The sequence below is a fragment of the Delphinapterus leucas genome, chromosome 8 (genome assembly GCF_059928025.1).
Source record: "Delphinapterus leucas isolate spDelLeu-1000000601 "Yukka" chromosome 8, BTC_Dleu_Yukka2, whole genome shotgun sequence".
Lineage (NCBI taxonomy): Eukaryota > Metazoa > Chordata > Mammalia > Artiodactyla > Monodontidae > Delphinapterus > Delphinapterus leucas.
Genome location: NC_143136.1, coordinates 54347236 through 54364738, shown reverse-complemented (window position 1 = coordinate 54364738; position 17503 = coordinate 54347236). Strand labels below are relative to the sequence as shown.

The following is a 17503-nucleotide window of genomic DNA, read 5'->3' as shown; positions in this document are numbered from 1 at the left end:
TTATTTTTGGCTTATTTGTCTTTCTTATCAACATGAAGGAGTATAACCCTTTGTCATATAAATTGCAAATATTTTCCTTCCAGTTCATTGTTTGTCCTTTAAATTGGTCAGTGGTGTCTGGAAAACTCATATTCACCTCCAGGACAGCTCATAAATCACTTTCTCTGTCAAGCTTCCCCTAGTTTTCCTGGCAGAATTAGTCATTCCTTCCACAATATACCCATAATATTCTGTGCACACCCCTGTGTGCTGAATTATAACTACAAACTTTTTCCTCCTGATCAAGAAAGTATATTAAAATTCAAGTCAAAGAGACTAACATTATAATAGATATCTTTGCATCTGGTTTTCAGAATCATTTTTCCAAAAGTAGATCATTCACAAACTTCAAAATTTTCTTTTTATTTACTTATTTATCATACCATCTTTCATTTTAAAGAATCTTAGTTCTGCTTCTCAACTATCTCTCCATGAAAACTCTTGCTTTCTTCTGCCTGTCTCTTTTCATTCATGAGCGTTGCCTTCAAAATCCCTAGAGGATGCCACCATTGCTCTTGCCCTCTGTTCCAGTTATCTACTGCTGTGTGACAAACGACTGCACACTCTAAAGACCTAAAATAACAATTATTTATTGTGCTCATGATTCTCAGGCAGGGCTCAGTGGGTAAGACTTGTCTCTGTTCCGCATAGGTCAGGTTGGAAGCCCAACCAGGTCTGGAGAATCAACTTTCAAGATGGCTCAAATGGCTCGCTCACAGGGCTGGCAAGTTGGTTGGCTGTTGGCCAGGATCTCAGCCAGAGCTGTTGCTGGGACCCTCAGTTCTTCTCCACATGGGCCTCTCCATAGTGCTCCTTGACGTACTCAGTTGGTTAGGTTCCAGGAGCAACTATTTGAAATTACAGGAAGAGAAAGCAGCCAGTCTCTTGAGACTGGACTGGAAACTGGCACCACATCATCTATGCTGTATTCTTTTGCTCAAAGCAGTCCCAGAGTCTGACCAGTTTTAAGGGAATGAACATAGACCCCACTTCTCATTGGGAAGAGTACCAAAGACTTTATGGCCATTTTTAATCTACCGTAATCTTCTTGTATATTGGGTCCTTCTAGAGTTGTCAAAAAAGTTGTCAGTATCTGCTATAACCAAGCCCTGCTCTGTTCCTTGCAGAAGTGTGGAAGATGCTTCTCTTCTTGTGGACTCTGTGTCACTTGGTATCCCAGCCACAAAGCAATATGATGAGTGCTTCATGTTTCCCACAGGCCCTTCAGCTTCAGCCAAGAAGCCCAACCTTGACTGCTAAACCAAGACAGGGATAAGATAGAGAGCATCCTTTCCAAATTTTGTACTCTTCAGGCTCTGTGCCAACAAAATTTTCTCCTTATAGAACTCCTTCCCCTCTAGTAAATCAACTCATATCAACACTTCATTAAGTATGGACATCCTCTGAACTGCGGCTTAGCCCAAACTAGTAACAAATTATTTGTGATATCTGCAATCTTAATGTGCCTTAACTCCATGTCTGAGAAGCCTATTTCATGGACTCTCTAGCCTCTTAAACCAACCTATCTTATAAAAACAATATTTTATAAGATTGCCCATGACACTTTCCAAATACAGAGAATGCTATTCGAATTTTATTTCACTCCACAGCTCCATACTGTTCACTGGAACTGAACATCTGGGAAAAGAAATACTCTGTACACTAGGAAAGTGTTAAGTCAGCCAGGGAAAATCACTGGGAAGTTTTGCTGTTTCATAGTTGTGAGAATACTATTTTTGTTTTTTAAATATAAAAGTTCTGTATTCTCAAAAGCCTAAAAGAGAAATTATACCATCCACTAGTTCCCACTCCCCCAGGAACCCTGCATTGTTCCTACATTGTTTCAGTGACCTTTGTCAAAATGATCAGTGAAAATATGCCAGGTACTTTACATGTATAGAACACTAAGACACAGATCCCTTTGAACCAAAGATCAATTAAGTGTTGGAATTTGGGAGGTGCCAATTAATTTCACCTCTCTCTCCTCAAGATTCCAAATCAACTGAGAAACAGACATCAAGGTCAGATATGGATCAAAATATCTGCTCTTATTACTAGTAAAGCTGGACTGGAGGGTGGGTTTGATTTGACTTCCTACTTTTTCTCTTTAAAAATCTAGTCCTTGTGACCTGCCTATGGAGACAACTGGGTCTGAGGTATAGACACATATTTGGCTGCTCTGTGTAGGTTGGATTGTGGCCTTCCTCTTCCACATAGGGACATCTGGCCAAATCATGCAGAAGCAGAGAGACTAGAGAACCTGCAGCCCACGGGTAGTCAGAGTCTGCAGAGAGAGCCTTTGAGGCTGGCTTCCCCATGGTGGCCACTTCTTCCCCTAGTCTCACCAACTGGGTAACACCCCCCGCCCCCTCACTCCTAAAGGAAGAGAAGGGAAGAGAAGACATGAGTGAAAGCATCGTCCACATTTCTGAGAGAGTAGAATTCCCTAACTTGTGGGTCTATAGGAAAACACGAAGGAGAGAAAACGAATCTCCTATATGAAGTAAACATTTAGGGTAAAACACTGCTATGACATAGATAATGTAAAATAGGTTAGTCCTCTTCCAATACTGTTCTAAAGCGTTCCATCACATTCACAACACACATGCTATAAAATTTTCTCTAATATGTAAATATATATAATTCAAGTCACACAGACTTACTTTATTAAAATACATTATTAAGACCATCATCAAGAAAGTGAAAAGATAATCTACAGAATGGGAGAAAATATTTGCAAATCCTATATCTGACAAGGAATTAATATTCAGAATATGCAAAGAACTCCTACAACTCAGTAACAAAAAACAAGCAACCCAATTAAAAAATGGGTAAAAGACATTTGTCCAAAGAACATATACAATTGTCCAGTAAGCACATGAAAAGATGTTTAACGTCATTAGTCATTAAAGAAATACAAATCAAAACCACCACAAGATATCACTTCACACCTAACAGGATGGCTATAATTAAACACACACACATACACACACAGAGAAAATAACAAGTTTGGGCTTCCCTGGTGGCTCAGTGGTTGAGAGTTCGCCTGCCAATGCAGGGGACACGGGTTCATGCCCCGGTCTAGGAAGATCCCACATGCCGCGGAGCAGCTGGGTCCGTGAGCCATGGCCACTGAGCCTGCGCGTCCGGAGCCTGTGCTCCGCAACGGGAGAGGCCACAACAGTGAGAGGCCTGCGTACCGCAAAACAAACAAACTAAAGAACAAGTTTAACCGGGATGTGAAGAAATTGGAACACCTGTACATTGCTGATGGGAATGTAATATGGCGCAGCTGCTGTGAAAAACATTTTGGTGTTTCCTCAAAGACTTAGCACAGAAATGCCCTATGACTAGGCAATTCCACTCCAAAAGAACTGAAAGCAGGTACTCAAACAGATACCTGTACACCAACATTCACTGTAGCATTATTTACAGTAGCTGAAAAAGTGGAAATAACCCAAGTGTCCATGGACAGATGAGTGAATAAATAAAATGTGGTATATCCATATATTTGAAAATTATTCATTCATAAAAAGGAATGAAGTTCTGATACCTGCTACAATATGGATGACTCTTGAAAACATTATATGCTAAGTGAAATAAGCCAGACACAAAAGGATAAATATTACATGATTCTATTTACATGAAATACCTAAAACGGACAAATTCATAAGGGCAGAAAGTAGATTAGAGGTAACCAGGGAAGGGAGGAGTGGGAGTCTTTGCTTAATAGCTACAGAGTTTCTGTTTGGGGTGATGAAAAAGTTTGGGAAATTGATAGCTGTGATGGTTGCACAACATGCTTAATATAATTAATGCCCCTGAATTGTACACTTAAAAATGGTTGAGATTGGGCTTCCCTGGTGGCGCAGTGGTTGACAGTCTGCCTGCCGGTGCAGGGGACACGGGTTCGTGCCCCGGTCCGGGAGGATCCCACATGTCGTGGAGCGGCTGGGCCCGTGAGCCATGGCCGCTGAGCCTGCGTGTCCGGAGCCTGTGCTCCGCAACAGGAGAGGCCACAACAGTGAGAGGCCCGTGTACCGCAAAAAAAAAAAGTATATATTTTTTTACCACAATAATAATTTTTTTAAATAATGTATTCACACTAAATATTCCAGCTTACAGCAGAAAATCACACTATTCCTTATTTAAGGAATAAGTTTTAGTAAGACTTTAAACTTTACTACTAATACATTTTGACTATTCATTTTTAACTGAGTAAAGAGAAACAGGACAAAAATAAACATTCACTGGGTCAGAGATTTAGTCAGAATCAGGGAGTTGATAGATTTATGAGTCAAGTCAGAGATTTTTCAGTTTTTTATACTTTAAAAGGTCATTCTTCACTGAATGCTAATATCATATATTAAATACAAATACAGGAGCTAGGGTCCAGAGGTTTTCTTGGTTCTTACAGTTGTAACTCCTTTGCACAATAGCAATGTAGCTACTTGCAAGATGGATACTGAGGGATAGAACGTTCTCAGCGACAGTCGTAAGGCATTTCCAACCCCTCTTTTCCTCTTTGACCATCTGAGGATAGTGCTGACAGTGGCCACAGACAGATCTTTGTTACCTGCTTACATCTCCCTCTCCCCTCTCCTGAACTTCTTCTTTCTCATTAAAAATAATCGAGTCTGGTTTGGGAATCTGGATGCCTTTAGGGAATGAATGCTTTTTCCACATGACTATGTTTTCCCCACTGAAAATAGGGAAATATTTTTTCTCTGGACACTCCACAGGAATGGTTAAGTACCCTGCTGAAAGGAAAATCAGATCTCTGGGGTATAAGACATTACCAACATTAGAAACACTCATAAAAATTCTGTGTTTCCAGAATTTTTCCCTTTAGTCTAAATTATTATGGTCTGAGATATTTTTCAGTGGAAGGCGGAAAATAGCTTTTCTATCAAATTAAACATCCAAATTTCTCTGATATATTAATTATCAACAGCAAGCACTTCTATAAATCATTGCATGTCTCCCCCAGATTTCCTTTTTAGGTGTTTAAGGGTATCTGTTATTATCATAATTTTTCAAATAAAGAACCTGAGACAAGAGAGTCTATCTGCTTTGCCCAAAGCAGAGTGGACTCAGCACAGAACTCCTACACCCTCCCGACACTCCTAAGAGTACATTCTTCTTTATAATTAGAACAAATCCCAGGGCCCTGTGCATAGGAAAAGGACTGGAATGAACATTAAATATGAAATATTATTGGCTTATTGAACTACTAATGTTCCTATCATTCAAAAAGCTCATATTAAAAATGACTTGGTACAACAATTTTCTGCTACAGGTTAAGACTGTACCTACCCTAACAGCATAATAACTAGTACATTGATTAAATTAGTGCTCTATTTGCAATATGGAAATCACATTTTTCTTATTTAAAAAAGTATTTTGTCAACAAATCTGAAACAGACTTCAGACTCCTTGATTTTTTTTAACCAAAACGATGCTACTACTTAAAATTTCTTGGGGGTAAGTGGCTGGTTTGTTGGGTGAGGTGGGGTGGGAGAGAGTATGGGAGATAGACATTAAGAGGTCATGGTTAGAGGCCTGCGTGAAGCCAAAAGGCCCTTTTACTTGAGACCTCATGTTCTTAGATCCACGTACAGAGAGGCAGAATGGTCCCACTATTCCATTGTTTGTTATGGTAAGATCCACAATAGATATGAACCTTTGATTCATCCTCTCCCAATCATTTTTACAGATAAAAGCGTGAAGTCCAGAAGGCTAGTCCATAGCCAGAAGACTGGCATTAAAGGACAAGACTTTAAAATTGAGAATCACAAGCACCTTCTAAAGATGGATCCTGTTGATGAAAAACACTTTTCCAGCTGAGCTCCTGAATGGATGTAGGTATGCAAATTTGAGCATAGTCGTTAAGGAGAGATGAACTGCTCTGCTTACAAAAGAATTCTCCCTGGAGTTGTGGGCCTGGACAGGAATAGGATTGGGGCGGGGGGAAAGAGGTAGCCTGAGAGACCCAGACTGCTGTGAGCTTCCCCACCACTCACAGTTCATCAGTGTATCTGAAAGTGCTGGCTGGGCATGAATTGCTAGCGGGACCTGGGGAAGGGATGTAGCTTCAAATCCAGGTTAACTTTAGAAACAGTCGGCATGTACACATGAAGGGGCTGGGGACACAGGAGACCTTGAGAAAGTAAACCTCTGTGGATGGGCAAGAATTGCAAGGAAGTGTTGGGTTTCCACAATTCATAATATTAAGCTTTTTGTGTAGCAGCAAAACCTTGAATTGTTGGCCAAACGACACTAGTTAGCAGCACAATTAGTGCTAAAACATAGGTCTTTTGATTCCTGGTTCAATGACGGTTCACATCATCGTGTGTTTTTTAAGATATACAAAGGACTTCCTGGTCGCCAGGGATTTCCTCCTTGAAAGACAGCCCAGAGTCCAGCGCAAGGAGCTGTCTACACAGGAGAATAAATTCTGGATTCTAATAGCCCCCTGCTTCAGTACTAATTCTTTCTTCAACTTCTCAGTCTGATTTACCCTTTTACTTTTACTACTGCTGTTGGTATATGTCAGAAGCAGAACAGATCTACCTCTAAATCTAGGAAGCAAGTGGAAATTCCAGCCTAGATGTTCAAAGAAGCCAGTAATATTAAAGTACTGAAGACACAGATCTAGTCATTGCAGCCTTCTGAATCAAACCTCTTTGATCTTAGTGATGACATTCATTTGCCTAAGAGGGTTATTACTCACAGAGTTGGCTGCTGCACAGGGCTCCGTTCTCAGACGGAGAAACCACTTGTAGTTTAACGTCTTACCTGTCACTGTCTTGAAATTCTTAACAATTTTATCTTTGACTGTGTGTTTTATAAGTGAAGTCCAATGGGACAACAGAGGAAGTGCTGGGGGATGGGAGCTTCATCTCGCGTGTGGTCCTGCCCTCCGGGGAGAGAATCTCTTTGCTATCCTGTCTGCTCTCCCGCCCCTGCTCAGTGACCTCTGTCATCTGCCCTGGCAGGGGTCACGGCACAGCTCAGGAAGGGTTGGGGTTAGGTCCACACCCTCTGCACTGAGCTGGGACTGAGGCCCAGTGCCTGTGAGGGGTGCACTCACCCCACATATATCCCCATGGCTGAAGGAGCCAGACATTACATAGCAGATTAAAAAAACACCATGACAGGCCAAGAAAAAGCTTTTTCCTGCTTTTTGAACAGGGAGTCCCACATTTTCACTTTGCACAGGGCCCCACAAACGACATTCTTGTCTCTGATTAGATACCTTATCTGGCAATCTCAAACCAACACTGTTTCTAGATTCTTAACTAAATAATCACAACATATAGGTAATAATAACTCTATTTATTAAAACCATTCTTTGGTTTCAAGAACTCTTAATATTAAATATAAAATCAGATATTTTCAATAGTTCAAGAGGGAAAAAGCCTCTACATTGTTTTTGCCAGCAGGTCTCATTAACAATAGGAAGTTTGGATCTGTTGTTGTGGCTTGACAGTATGTTGCATGAAATGGAAAAATGATGGAATTTTTTTTTTTCCACTGAGGCAGCCAGGAAAAAGAAGGTACTTATTTCTCCACAGTGAAAATATTATCACTCCATATTTTCTATCACATTAGGGAAAGTTGAAAAAAATCTTGTTACTTCTCTCCAATGTTGGTGTTTGCTCATAAATAACTATAGTGTTTTTCCATTACCTATCTGGCACTATGTTAACCTGGACATAGGCCAGTGGCATCAGGGGAATCAAGAGGAAGTGTAAGAAGCAGCTTTTTATTTCTTTTTAATTTTGTATCTGCTTCATATCTTAATATCTTACCTTAAGCTTGGCCAAAAGAAGTTCATGATCATGAAGAAGTTTTTTGGTTTCATCTTGATTGCTTCCAATTTCCAGAAGATTGGGCTGTGATTCAGCCAATTGAAGTTGTACCCACTTGCCACACTAAAAATAAAAATGAAATAAAATGTACTTTTAGTTCCTCTTGTTCCTTTCCTTTCACCCTTCTCCTTTTTATTCTTTTCTTTTTTTAAGTTTCCAGTTACACTGTGAATACTTTATTCTTTCCACAGAGATAGATAGGTCTTACATACATTGAAATAGAACAGGTCTAACATAAATCCATGCCCTGTCTTTCCTTCTTTTTTTTAATGCTTAGGATAAATTCCTTTCTCTTAGCATACTGGATATAAATTCAAAATTCCCAAATGAGGAATATATACAGTAGATTATGTATTATTGAAGAGCACAAAATTATAGAATAATTCACACACTTTTACATTCTCTCACTCACAAAACTGAACTCAATAAAAATAGTGATCTGAGCAAGTAGGGTGCAAACTTCACCAAAGGGAAAAGGTTTCATAAATGTAAGGTAGGCTGATTAGTGTCTTTACACTGACCTTGCTGATCCAGCCAGAAAGAACAAACAGCAGATGAAGCAACTGATTTTTCGCTTATTCCAAAGTTAAAACAATATTTTCCAAATTTTGTTGAATATTCAATAAAGTATGTATAAAAGTGTCAGTGAAATTAGATGTGTGACAACTGCTATTTGAATGCAGCCAGCTTGTTTTCCACACTTAGGACCCTTTCATTGCTCCAAGATATAACTCATCATTGCATTTCCTAAGGAATTGCTTTTCTAAGAAGAAACAACGGATGAAGCAAGAGGAACCGCTATGAGGCATGTGCACGTGGCTAAGTGAATTGCTGAAGAGAAATGAGAAACCACATGTCTATTCTAGATCATTAGTGCCCTGAGACTGTTTAGAAATGAGAAGTCCATATAGAGCAGACACAGGCACTTCTACTCCCTTCAGATGGACTTCCCACTTTGAAAAGCTTGGGGTTTATTCCATATGGGATGGCAGTGAACTAAGGGAGCTGGGGAGGGAGGACGGAGGGAACATTCTTAGAAACACAGTTCAGTTAAAATAAGAGTTTCCAGTACAATTTTAGAGGTTTTATTTTCTTACTGTCAATTTACCTCTGATTCATAATTTACTCTGTATGCATTCTTCCTCATCCTACTCTAAGAAATGTTTCATATTTAAGGGAAAGAAAGTTTAACTTTTTTTAAAAACAGTAATTTTTCCTCTTTTCCCTCTCTGCTGAAATTTGCAGTTACTCAAAGCATCATAAAATCAAACACAAATTATCAATTTTGCTACTTTTGCTTCAGGCTTCTTTCCATGTCCACTCATTGCCCTTGAAAAGAACAGAGGTCAAGGGACACAGCAGAGGTTCTGTTTATGTAGACCAAGTCTTAAGAGCCCTGGGGAATCGGCCTGGGTAGGCACACTTTGCATTCAGTGCTTCTAGAGTGAATCATTTTGCTCAATGTCAAGTGCTGCTTTCCTGTTAATAATTTTCACATTAACATAAAGTTCGCAGCAATTAAGTGAAAGTAAACAGGCCTGTCGTCTATGCTTCTTACAAAAGGCCAGAAAAGTCATTCAGTTAAGCTTGGTGGGGCCCTGAAAGTAACAGGCTGTGGTGAGCACCAGCTTGTTTGCTAAATTCCCTTCATTAAACACTGAATTCCTGAGGTGGTGAGTTGTCTAAATCCAAGCATAAGGCTTCAGGGATTTTTACACGACATATTCATAGGAAATAAAATCATGGACGCCTTCTTCAACCTAAAGATGTGTGGTCACCTTTGCAAATGAGCAAACTGTTTGACATAAAACATGCAAAAACCTTTAAGGAAAGTGCTTTTATAAATTATTTTCCTTGTAGATTTTATTTTTAATTTATCTCTGTGACCTGCCAGGGAGAGGAGAGAGAGATGCTGTGAGCACATGACAAAATAAAATAAAATAAAATGGAAAAAAAAAAAAACCTTTAAGCCCCAAGTGGCTTCAACTTCCTGCTGTTAAGGGCAAATTTGACACATGTCCTCAGCGCTTTCCCCGTAGGGTCTTTATTCCCCCAACCATGTGACAAGGATTTACTAGTGTCTTTACCATGTCAGAACCAAAGCTGCAGAGGGCACGCGTCACGGTCTCTTATTAGGTGTTCCTTGCACTCATCATGCCAAAACAATGCCACCCCTTATCTGCTGGGACCCTCCTCTTCCCTCCTTCATGACATCCACTCTCAAAAATCACAGACATTTCCCAGGTCCACTGGACACCAGCCTGGCAATCACGAACTTTTAATCACAAATGCTTTGTCTTTAAAAACCAAACTGAAAGTATATGATAAAGTTTGTTGTTGCTTTTTAGAAAAATCAAGCTGCTTATAGATGTTTTCTGGCTAACTGAAAGAGAAACTCTAGTAACTGGCTGAAACTTAGAGGTTTTTCTCTTAGTTGCAATTTAAGAAAGCAATAAGATGTACCTGCTGGGTTATTTTCTATATGCCGTGTACTGCCGATTGTGTGGAATGTTCTTTAGGAATATCAGCACACAGCAAGAAGCCCACAGCTACACAGAAAAAAGGAAGTTGTCAGCTTACCTTTATGATGGCTATAACGATTTTGGAGTCCCCAGCCTGCACAGCTACTGAACTGACTGTTGTCGTAGAAAACTCCTCACCAGGGCTTCCTTGGCTGGACATGGTACATTAGAACCAGAGTTTACGCTTTGGGTAGCCTCCGTACAGATGTGTGTCTGCTGGTCATTTCAGAAGGCAACCACCGGGGTTACTTGGATTCATTCAGGGCAAGAGCTCCCCTCGCACTGATTACTCTGCCAAAAGGAAAGAACAGGAGGTTAAAAATAGACAACCCCACTGAGTTTATCATGAGAGAGAGAGGAAAGAACGGGAGAGAATAGCCACACCCCTAGTATGGTAACACTGAACGCCTGTTATTTTGGCCATTATCTTAAATGCAGAGGGCAGCTTCTAGCTCTCTATCAGCTGATGTTTGATAGCAAATGGAAAAAGAATTACATCCTCACAACCCAAATTACTTTAGCCACTGAATCTATACAGTTTTGGTGGGCTTTGAAACCAGCCAGTCATTAACCTGGGTATCAATCTTCTCAAAATTTTTGAAGTCTCCTCCATGCAAAGAAAACTCCCAAAAATGTACTTTAAAAATAAGTTCTGGTATTTGTTTTGGGATTAAGCCACAAAATTGTTTGAAATATCTTTTTGGATTAATCTGTTTTCCTAAAACTTACTGCCTTTTGTCAAATGAAATTTATATGAAATGGTCACATTTTCTGAGTCTCAGATTTCTTAGGGACATTTTAAAAAATATTTCAATGAGCAGTTATCAATAGATATCTACCAAGTCAGGATTTCTTTAAGACCATCTACTCCACTGAACAGTATTTTCAAGTCCAGTTGCCACAACTACTAGGAAGTAATATACTTTGCTGTTACTTTTAATTGCAGCAGGAAAATGTTTTGGGTTTTTTGGATTAAAGGTTAAGACTATGTATATTTCGCTACACTTTTTAAAAAAGGATAACATTGTACTTCAGATTCGGTTTTTACTTTTCCCCTATGCCTTGTGCAGGAAAATTATAGACAGCTTAAATCAGAGCCCAGGATCGGCAGATTAATCCTATTGCTAGAAACTCCGTGTGTGTTACAAGTTGTCGGTGGTATTAAACAGCAGCTGTTGGATTCCCTGTCAAGGAACAGCTGAAAATAACCCTGAAGCTTAGGTCAGAGGTCAGATGCAAACACATCAGAGATACTGACTCCAGAGCTGCTGGAGCCATCGGAAATCTCTGGAACAAAGCCAGAACAGAGGATATAGCAATAAGCAGGGTTAAATGAATCCACTCGCTGTTTAAACTCTTAGCTCAATTTAAAAGCACGATCAGGTTCAGGGCCAATATTCAGAAGGCTGAGTCAGCACCACTGTTTTGTTCTGCTAAGGTTCATGATAATATTCTTGAATCAAAGGGGAAATAGTGCTTTTACATATACTTTGGTTTCAGCAACTATTTTTTTTCCCAGAGCATATCCTGGCTGCTCTGCAGTTATGCAGCCATGACCTAGTTGCCTGCTGTTCCAGCGAAAGGAAACCACCCTGGATCCCAGTTCCTGGGCTCTGGGAACTTTACTTGAGGCCAGAAAGGGAGCATTTGGAACCAAGCTCGGGAGAGCAGATGACAAGAGACACCATGATGTAGGAAATATTGCAAATGGTTTCATTTTATGGCAGGGATGGGGAGCTTGCAGAGAACCAACCCAGACTCTCTGTAGGGGCTGCCTCAGTGTTGAAGGCGGGCTCCTTCTGCTTTAGCAAATAGTTGGTCCAAACAAACGAAAACAAATTGAGTGAAACCAGTTTTCAGCTAACTGGCCTGAAGGAAAACCAAGAGTTGACAACTGTGTCACATAATCTCCACACCCTAAACTAAAATGCCCAGAGGAGCCTTGCTTAAGCCTTTGTGTACACGGCAAACCAGAACAGCAAACAGTGACCCGCACCCAAAATACACAGTGCACTTTCGCCCAAAGTTAACCCTACTGTTAGAAACTCAGTGTGTGTCAAAAGTTGCCTAAAGGCCCTCAGGAGGCGAAGGGAACTTTTGGCAGCAGGCTGCACAGACCACGGCTAGAAATGAGTGGTTATGTCCACAGAGCCCCACTTCAAGTGGATGATTTTGTAAAGGGTGTGGAGGGCAGTGTGGACTGTGTGGAATCACCGGCCCACAGGAAGGGAAAGGAAGGAGAGAGGTGGGGAGGAGAGAGAACACCGCTGAAAGTCTGATTAATTCCAAGGCTTAAGGGCAAAAGGAATTAGAAATATTTAAGACTTTGTTAAAAGATTAATCCAACAATTCAGCAGCAAAGGTAGTGTCTATCTGTGTATAGATGACCTTTCTCTCCAAGCAGTCCCAGAGTGTTGCACAGAAAATGTTTTCTGCATTGGTGGACATGAGCAATAATGTAAACTGCATATACGAATTTAAGTGGTTTCTAACTAATTTTCTTTTAATTCAAATTCTTGGCTTTAAAATCTTGAAAAGACTTGAATCACTTTTCTCTCCCCTTCCCTTGCTTTCTATTTCCTTCCTCTTCAACTCTTTAGTCCTTCTCCCTTCAGAAGCTCTGTTTTTCAGACCTCTCCATCCACATCTAGCTCATTTAGAACCTTGGTCTATACGTCCCTTTATCTAGCATAATATTTAATTGTAAGTTGCATTATTTGGAGAAATAGTTTGGAGAATAGTAAATATATTGTACTAAAGAAATTGCTACACTATAATTAGACTTTTTAAAGCTTTTTGAGCTTCAGTTTGTTTATACTCCACCTCCCCTATCATCACCAAAAAAAAAAAAAAAAAAAAGACAAAACAAAAACCCTTACAGGCATTCTCATATTCTTTGCAGTTTATAGAGGATCTTGCAGAGGTTATTATGTCTTCTCTGTTTATCCCTCTGGGAAATGTCTGTTTTTATACCAGCTGAATTTTAGTGAAAAATCCTCTGTGGGGAATCAAAAAGCTATAATTGGATTCTGTAGAATTGCAAATGGCACTTCTTTCCCCCAATTTTTCTTTATTGTGGGAAAATACACATAACAAAATTTACCATCTTAACTATTTTTAAGTGTACAGTTTCAGTGATATTAAGTATATTCATAATGTTGTACAACCATCACCACCATCTATCTCCATAACTTTTAATCTTATAAAACTGAAACTCTACAAGCACTAGACAATAATTCCATTCCCTACTCCCCCAAACCTCTGGCAACCACCATTCTACTTTTGCCTCTATGATTTTGACTACTCTAAGTATCTCACATAAGTGGAATCATATAGTATTTGTCCTTTTGTGACTAACTAATCTTATTTAGCATAATGTCCTCAAGGTTCATCCACGTGGTAGTGTATGTCAGAATTTCCTTTCTTTTTAGGGCTGAATAATATTCCCTTGTGTATATATTCCACATTTTGCTCATACTTTCAGCCACTGATGGACACTTGAGTGGCTTCCATGTGTTAGCTATTGTGAATAATAGCTAACCTTTGTTCTCTACCTTAATTCAGTTATTCTATCCAGAAATATCATTGTCTTCTTCCTTTCATCTATCCGATTCCTCCCATTGCTTAAGACCAAGATAAAGAATCAACTCCTTTTAAAAGTTGAAATACCTACTTATATTCCCCTTTCCTCAAAATTTAATTGTAATTCACAATTTAATAATTGCTTGAATTATAAACTTGTATTGTTTTCTATTTATTTCACTTCCATTGGTATTATTTCTTAACTAGATTTAAGGCTCCTTACATAAAGGAGTTATGTCTTAATGTCTTTTTTTTTTTTTAATCTTTGCAGACCACCTCAAGGGGTTATCGTAGAGAATAAAAGAGTTGCTTTACGTAAAGCACTTAGAAGAGGACCTGACATTTAGCAAATACTATATACACACACACACATATATAAATATGTGTGTGTGTATTAGTATACATATGGAGCACAGTACTAGGCACAGAATTAGTGCTTATAAATACTGGCTGACTGATTGAATCACATTAGTCATATAGAAAAAAGTTTTGATACAATTCACTCATTCAGTATTTACTCATGCAACCAATAGTTATGAGCATTTGCTACATACCAGGCACTTACACATTAGGAATATAGCAGTAAGCAAAACAGGTCTCTACTCTCGAAAGGGTGACATTCCTGTGAAAAAACACCATAAACAATGAAAAACATAACCAAGATAGAAATCCACAGTGATAAAAGCTAAGGGAAAACAACTGGTAGTGGTTAAGTAGGCTGAATCACAAAAGGTTATATTTAGAATTTGACAGAGAAATCAGGGGATACACTCAGGGTATTTCTATTGGAATACAGAGATTAACAGGAATAATAAACTGATAGTGATTCCAAAACAACAACAAGAAAAAGTAAACCATACAAAATGGCAAAGGCAATGGGTTAGGGGCTCTGAAGTCAGACTGCCTTTACCTCTCTGTGCCTCAGTTTCCTCAATGCAAATTGGAGATAACGGGAATAACTATGTCATATAGGTTTGTTGAGAGGATTAAATAAAATAACATTTGTAAAACACTTTAATGCCTGGCACATAGGTAGTGTTCGGATAGCTATACATGACCATTTCTAAGATAACATCCGTTAAGGGATTTCCTAAATCTAGTAACTGTCACAAAATTTGAAATAACTTTTTAAAATTAAGTTGAATTACAACACTTGGTAGGCAACCCAAATGGATGAAATATATTAGAGAGACATAAAATATGCATTACCAGGGAGGAAATATTCCAGTATAATCAAACGGTAAAAAATCTCAACGAGTCAGCAATTCTCTAGAATACCGTCTTTAACCATTCACTTTAGACAAAATTTTCCCTAACTCATCCTTTGTATTATGTAATACTCTTCCTGGCACCTCTCATTTATTTCTTGGTTTACAAGCACTGTCACTTAACATCCATAAGTAAAGTGAAGCTGCTCTTTCCTCTTAAAACAGCCTCCATTCTGGCCATCAACTTATTCTTCTATGTAGTTATTCATTTGTTCATTCACTGAGTATGATTAAATATCTAGTAGGTGTGAGGCACTGTTCTAGATGCCAGGCACACAGCAATAAGCAAAACAAAGTTCATCCACTGATGGAGCTTGCCTTCTGGTGGGGGAGGCACAGCCAACTAGAAAACAAACAAACAAGAATACATATATAATTATGTAAAGATGTAATCAGTGTTATGAAGAAAAATAAGGCAGAGTAAGAAGGTGACAGTGAACAGGGGAAGAGGGATAATACTTTAGGAAGGAGTCAGGAAAGTTCTCCTGAAGAAATGAGATTTGAGTAGAGACCAGGATTAAGTTGAAAAGAGCAAGATATGCAGATATCTTAGGGAAGAACATTCCAGGTAGCTGGGCACACTTGCTATATCTGAAAAACATCCAGTAGGTCAATGTGGCTGGAGCTAAGTGAGGATTGAAAGAAGAGGACACTGATAGAACATGATATCTACCAGGTAGGGGCCCAGTTTGCTTGGACAATCACGGTTTACATCTGTTTCCCTGGCATAATTACTCTTAAGGCACCTTCCACTCTTCAAACAGTCCTGTTTGGATGATAAATTATGTGGTAACCCTGCTATTATGCCAAGGTAAGGACTTTGGATTTCATTCTGAGAGGGATGGGACATTAATGTGAGGTTTTCATCCAAGGAATGACATCATTTGACTTAACATTGTTAAAGAAGCTCTTCATGGTGAAGAAACAGTAGGAGTCAAGAGTGAAAGCAGAGGTAGGATGAATTCCATAGCACCCAAAACACAAATGCCAGTACAATTCTCCTTTGGGATGTTTCTTTACAGACACTTAAGTTTTACTTAAGAAATATCATGACTCTTTTTTAACAGTTTTACATTCTGTGTACATTGACTGCCATAGAATTCCTTACAATTAAATGTACGTAATGACATAAATCCTTAGCTTCTCCATAAGACCTAGGAGAATAATTATAAATAAGCAACTTCAATATCCAGCAAATTTCCCTTCTATAAGTAGTAAGGAAAACAAAGCAAAACAAAACTTGGGAAAGTTCAAAGAATACCTAGCGTGGTCAAAGATCAAAGATGGCTGTACTTACTATAATTTTAAGCCATAGTTTACCAAAATGATGTGTGAAATGATAGCAGTATCTGTTCAACTATCATGTACATATTTTCCTAAAATTCTCTATTTAGACCAATGTATGATCTGGAAAACTGTCAAATACTTGTGTAGAGTTTAGTTAAAATAATCAGCAAATGTGGCTATGATTGATTTGGCAAAACTTTCTTTTCTGAATGGGAGAGATGTATATGATGCTTCAAGCCAGAAAAGATTTTTTTAAAAAAATCACTGAAAAGCTTTCATGTAGAAAGTTTATTTTTAAAATTTAAACTCACACGGCTTTCTACCTGCATTGGGCTGTGCACCCAGGCTTCAGTGCAGCAGGGTTCTTTCTCTGATATAATTCCAGTTAACATAATGAAGTGTCCTGAGAGTTACCCTTTAGAAGGGAGGGTGAGTAAATGAGAAGACAAGAGTCTTAGTCAACTTGATTTTGGAAAATTACACTTTTGTTTTTCCTTACTGTTGCTAAACTCCAGTTGAGGCTGAGAATTTCCATCCCAGAGTAACTCCCAGGGAGGCCTAAAGAGCAGCAGTCCTTCCAGCTGCTTGGGAACCCAGCAGTGACACTAAGGGTGAGCTGCCACTTCTCCATGCAGCTACAATTTTTGCCAAGGAAGGAAAAATAATATAAAACTCAAGAACATAAAGATCACATAACCTCAACAAGATGGTGTTATCCATGGATTCTAAGCAGGAAGTATGCAAAGAATTAAAAAGAGAAAGTTTCTTTTTTTTAAACGACGTTTTATTAAGAAATACTAAGACCTAAAGAACTTAATGTATATGTGCATATATTTTGTATGTAATATACATATGTGTGTGGATGATTATACGTAGTAAGGCTCTGTTTATAGTGTTATAATGGGCTTTCTCAGTTGTATGAGGTGATATT

The 17503-nt window shown here is 38.9% G+C and overlaps 1 protein-coding gene across 1 annotated transcript in view; it reads right to left on the bottom strand.

The window, feature by feature from the left end:
- CCDC141 (coiled-coil domain containing 141) overlaps positions 1 to 11788 on the bottom strand; it is a 209351-nt gene extending 197563 nt beyond the window's left edge. The window contains exons 1-2 of the mRNA XM_089916618.1: positions 10494 to 11788; positions 7854 to 7976 (exon numbers count right to left, since the gene is read on the bottom strand). Of these exons, the coding sequence (XP_089772744.1) occupies positions 7854 to 7976; positions 10494 to 10595 (225 nt within the window). The 5' untranslated portion in view covers positions 10596 to 11788. The remainder of the gene's footprint in view (positions 1 to 7853; positions 7977 to 10493) is intronic.
- Between the last annotated feature and the right edge of the window lie 5715 nt (positions 11789 to 17503).